The 5,270-nt window shown below is 49.4% G+C and overlaps 1 protein-coding gene across 1 annotated transcript; it reads left to right on the forward strand.

The window, feature by feature from the left end:
• The first annotated feature begins 1,506 nt into the window (after positions 1-1,506).
• Positions 1,507-5,028, forward strand: LOC141164641 (E3 ubiquitin/ISG15 ligase TRIM25-like). Its single transcript, XM_073650123.1, has 3 exons — positions 1,507-1,726; positions 2,561-3,438; positions 4,505-5,028. The coding sequence occupies exons 1-3, from the start codon at positions 1,518-1,520 to the stop codon at positions 5,026-5,028; spliced, it is 1,611 nt and encodes a 536-aa protein (XP_073506224.1). The 5' UTR covers positions 1,507-1,517.
• Positions 5,029-5,270: the final 242 nt, after the last annotated feature.

Consider the following 5,270-nt stretch of genomic DNA (forward strand, 5'->3'; position numbering starts at 1 on the left):
ACCCACTTCCTAATAATGGGAACATTGTTTTCAGGAGGCCCTCGGACCTCCACGTCTCTTCCAAGGGGCATTGAAGTGCCCCCAAATTTTTGGGAACCCTTGCATTCAGTGCATAGGCCAGCACTTTGGGAGACCCAATTCCTAATAATGTGAACATTTTTTCATGAGGCCCTCTACGTCTCTTCCAAGGGGCATTGGAGTGCCTCCAAATTTTTGGCAACCCTTGCATTCACTGCATAGGCAAACACAATGGGAGACCCACTTCCTAATAATGGGAACATTGTTTTCAGGACGCCCTCCTTTAAATCTCTTCAAAGGGGTATTGGAGAGCCTCCCAATTTTTGGCAGCCCTTGCATTCACTGCATAGGCAAACACAATGGGAGACCCACTTCCTAATAATGGGAACATTATTTTCAGGAGGCCCTCGGACCTCCACGTCTCTTCCAATGGGCATTGAAGTGCCCCCAAATTTTTGGGAACCCTTGCATTCACTGCATAGGCAAACACAATGGGAGACCCACTTCCTAATAATGGGAACATTGTTTTCAGGAGACCCTCCTCTAAGTCTCTTCAAAGGGGTATTGGGTTGCATCCAAGTTTTCAAAGTGGTATTGGGGTGCGTCCAAATTTTGGGCAGCCCTGCCACTCACTGCATACACAATAACAGTATAGGAGACCCACTATTTAGTACTGGGAACAATAAAACATAGCTGGCTGATGGCTCTCTAAGAATAGTGAGGGCCGACTGCTGGCCCTTTAAGAATAGTAAAGGCCGCCTGATGGCCCTATAAAAATAGGCTTTGTGACTTTCAGAGTCCCTCCTTCATAAATGAAACACGATGTGTCTGATGATATCTCACACACCACATGGCCAGATAAGGTTGTAAAATGTTAAAATGACATTTCCTCGTAAATGCATTTGTCACGGTTGAAAGCAAAGCAAAAGTGAAAAAACGCATCAAAAACGCTATGTGTGAACATAGCCCAAGGTGTGGAGGAGCATTTTTGTTTTTGGTTATTTATTTTGCTATATATACAAGTCATTACCATGGAAAGGATGTTCCTTAACATATTTCCCAGGAAAATCCATTTTGGTTTCATTTTTGTATGTTTTATTGTGAGTCCGTAAAAGTGGCGTAATACTCTGACAACGTTGTTGACAGAAGTGACCTGGGAGTCAGAAATGCTTCCAGGGGTCTTCCCCATGCTGTTCCCATGTCATTTGAGCACTGTTCCCATCGATTTGGGCAATTTTTAGGCCCTCTGCAGACCACCGGGAGGAGCCGCCTGAAAAATGCTCGAGTTTCCCATAGACTTACATTGGGCTCGTTGCTCGGGTCGAGCACCCGAGTATTCCAATGTGCTCGGCCCGAGCAACGAGCACCCGAGCATTTTAGTGCTCACTCATCACTATTGCTGTGTCATTAAAGGGTTAAGGAAATGGGTGTAACAACAAAGTTAATGTGTATCCAGGGTCAGGACAGTTCAGTTTCATTTCTTCCTTCTTCAGTCAGACATGGCGTCTGCTGATCTGAGAGATGAGCTGCTCTGCTCCATCTGTTTATCTAGCTTTAAGGATCCTGTAATGCTGAGATGTGGACACAACTTCTGCCGGGTCTGTATTGATCGTGTGCTGGATACACAGGACGAGTCTGGAGTTTATTCCTGTCCTGAATGCAGAGAAGAGTTTCATGAGCGGCCGGCACTGATGAGGAACATAAGGCTGTGTGCCCACGTAGCGTTTTTCAAGCGTTTATGCTGCGGAATTTCCGCAGCTGAAACGCTTGTGAAACGCTAGGTAATCCGCACCCCATGGTCCCCAAGGGGATTCCGCATGTTCTATGCACATGCTGCGGATTTTTCCGCAGCGTTTATGCTGCGTACAAAAATCCGCAGCATGTCATTTAATTTTGCAGAAGTGCAGCGGAACTCCCGCCATTGACTTGCATTGAGACGCATAAAAACCGCGACTGTACATTTTTACAAGCGGCTTCTATGCGTCTCTATGTGCGGATGGTACCCAGTTCTGGAGGAGAGGAGACTCTCATCCAGACCTGGGTACCATTGTATCTGTAAAAAAAGAATAAAATAACAAATAAAGTTTATACTCACCTGTCCGGCGGCTTGTCTCTGAATGCCGGCATCGCTTGAGGACCTGCGGTGACGTCACAGTCATGTGACTGCAGGCCCTTCACCGCTCTGTCTCGCGAGATGCCGGCATCCAGGAACCAGACAGGAAGCAGCGCTGCAGCCACGCCGGGGCCTCGGGGGTGAGTATAGCTTTGTTTGTTTTAATTTTTACGGTTCACACTGTATAAATCCATGCCGGTTGCATGGATTTATACAGTGTGACCTAGTTGTCAAGCACTTTCCAAGTGATGCTATCGCCTGGAAAGTGCTTGTCAATCTGCATGCAGAAACGCATGTGAATCCGCATGTGGATCCGCATGTATTCTGCAGGAAAAACGCATGCACAATCTGCATGCGTTTTTTTCTGCCAGGGAGATGCAGAAATGCTGCAGAAATTTTCTGCTTCATTTCTGCATCGTGGGCACATAGCCTGAATCTTCATAATGTCGCAGAACGTTTCCTGATTACTCAGCTAGAACAAGAGGAGATCACCGGGATCTGCTGCACTTACTGTGTGGACTCTCCTGTACCTGCTGTTAGATCCTGTCTACACTGTGAGGCTTCTCTGTGTGATAAACACCTGAGGTCTCACAGCAAATCACCAGAACACGTCTTATCTGATCCCAGCACTTCTCTGGAGAAAAGGAAATGTTCTGTCCATAAGAAGATCCTGGAATATTACTGCACTGAGGACGCGGCTTGTATCTGTGTCTATTGTTCAGCAGGAGAACATCGTGGACACCGGGTGGAGATGCTGGATGAGGCCTCAGAGAAGAGGAAGAAGAAACTGAGAAATGTTTTCCAAAAACTGACAACAAAGAGAGACGAGAATGAGGAAAGAGTCCGGAGTCTGGAGGAGCGCTGGAGAAAAGCTCAAGAAAAAGCAGCTGGAGAAGCCGAGAGAGTCACTGCCCTGTGTACAGACATCAGGAGACGGGTGGACGACCTGGAGAAGAAGGTCCTGAGTGAGATCTCCAGGCAGGAAAAGGAAGAGTCACTGTCACTGTCTGCTCTGATCCATCAGCTGGAGATAAAGAAGGACGAGCGGTCCAGGAAGATGAGACACATTGAGGAGCTGTGTAACATGACGGATCCACTGACTGTCTTACAGGAACCAGACACCGGTGACTTGTGTGATCCTGAGGAGGAGGAAGGTGATGAGGACACAGAGGGACATGATAAACAGCCCCATGATGGAGATGACCTGGATGTGGCTGTGATCTCCCACACATTACACACATTATGTGACGTAATATCAGGTATAAGGAGCGGGATCTATGTGGAGGGTCCTGCAGACATATTACTGGATGTAAATGACGTGCCCCTGGGCCTGTGCTGTGCAGGGGATACCCGGAGCCGGATCGCTGGTGGGATGCTGGGGGTTGTAGTCTCAGTGTGGCGGCGACCCGGTCCGTGGCTCAGGGTGGTCAAACCAGTGGCAGTCTTAGGTAATAACAATGTCCGACTACGCCACCCGTGGATTGCGGTCAGTGGGGACCGCCGCTGCGCTGCAGACCGCTGAGGCTGATGTTGTTTGCGCAGCTGAGTATGGGATAACTCCCCACGGGAGAAGTATTGCCTAAGGGCAGCTAATGTGAGAGATGATGGGAGTGATGGTGTGAGCATCCCAGTGCTAATGGTGCTGGTGCGGCAAGGAATCACAGAGACGTGTGGTGCAGTTCAGGGTCTTTACTGATGGTACAAGGCAGACCCTCCCGGGAGTACTGGCTAGTATAAGGGGCCTGGTCAGTCGGTGAGCATGCAGGAGTTCCCCTGGCCAGGTGGAGTTGTAGGCCTCCCCGTTTATCTGCACTCTTCCTAGCTACCTTGCTGTCAGCGGTTACAAGTAGCCCACGTCCCTGAGTATACCGTGTGGTGCTCACCCGTATGGCTGGTGACTTGGGGCCTTCTGTTAGCCTCCGCTCCTGGATGGCGGCGCTGGTCCCTTCTTTGTGACTGAGCCTCCGGGCTTCTATGGCCAGAGGACCTAGAATCCCCTGCCGGCTGGTTTCTGCTGCTGGGTATAGATCAGATCCCACAGCCTCGGACTCCTGTGTCCGGTTTTAGTGTCCTCAGCCAGGGCGAGCTATATCTCTGCTCACAGCCCCTGGCCTTCTGCTTCTCCTCCTACAGAGCTCCTGTTCTCACTTTCCCTCTCCAGGCTCTGACTGCTCTGCTTGTTCTGCAGGCTCTGTCTCTGTCTGCAGCTTCACTCCCTAATCCCGCCCCAGACCCAGTTTATCAGGGCAGATTCCTCCCCTCCCAGGTCTGGGCGGACGTGTTGCATGCTTAGGGCTCCTGACCAGAGAAACCTCCCACTTGCTCTCAGACATAATATCTCTATTACCGTGGCAACCAGACCCCTGGGGTGCCACATAAACACAGCTGCTAATAATCTCCTTATATCAGACGATCTGAAAACTGCAACCGGGACACGAGAAAAGCAGAAACGTCCAGAAACAGCAGAGAGATTCCAGGAGAATCAGGTGATGAGCAGGAGGGGATTTACCTCAGGACAACATTACTGGGATGTGGAGAGCAGTAGATCAGGGGGTTGGAGGGTGGGGATGTGTTATCCCAGTATAGACAGGAGGGGAGGTCAGTCACTGATTGGAGATAATAACAAGTCCTGGGGTTTGAGGAGATATAATGATCAGTATTCAGTGATACATGACAGTAAAGAGATCCGGTTACCTGACAAGATCTCCAGTGATAGATTCAGGATATGTCTGGATTATGAGGCCGGGCAGTTGTCCTTTTATGAACTGTGTGACCCCATCAGACACTTACACACCTTCACTGCCACCTTCTCCGAGCCCCTTCATGCTGCATTATTTGTGTGTTGGAGAAAGGTTGATGGAAGCTATGTGAATAGCTGGTTGAGGATTACAGGATAGGAAATAACACCCTTTGAGGTGGTCTCTCACCATTGCAGTTTAGGACCGCTCCGCTCCTTATTTCATGCCTGGGCTCCCGATTTACAGTTTGGATTGTGCTCTTGGATGCTAAAATCAGGGTAAAAAAAATACTTATTGTGTGCTTCAGGGCGGTACGTGGGGGCAGGGTCTTCTCGTTCTCTGTCCCCCCCCCCCACCCGCTTCTTCTTTTTCTTGTGAAGGTCACTGATTATTCAGTCACT

This window comes from Phyllobates terribilis, unplaced genomic scaffold, assembly GCF_046119375.1.
Source record: "Phyllobates terribilis strain yellow unplaced genomic scaffold, ASM4611937v1 Scaffold_10__3_contigs__length_209671492, whole genome shotgun sequence".
In the NCBI taxonomy this organism is placed as follows: domain Eukaryota; kingdom Metazoa; phylum Chordata; class Amphibia; order Anura; family Dendrobatidae; genus Phyllobates; species Phyllobates terribilis.

Excerpts from the sequence above, each read along its gene's own strand:
- LOC141164641 (XM_073650123.1), top strand. The coding sequence starts at position 1,518 with ATGGCGTCTGCTGATCTGAGAGATGAGCTGCTCTGCTCCATCTGTTTA. Across the intron at positions 1,727-2,560 it reads CTGATGAGGAACATAAGGCT|CCTGAATCTTCATAATGTCG; the intron begins GTGTGCCCACGT and ends GTGGGCACATAG. Across the intron at positions 3,439-4,504 it reads TCCTGCAGACATATTACTGG|ACATAAACACAGCTGCTAAT; the intron begins ATGTAAATGACG and ends CCCTGGGGTGCC.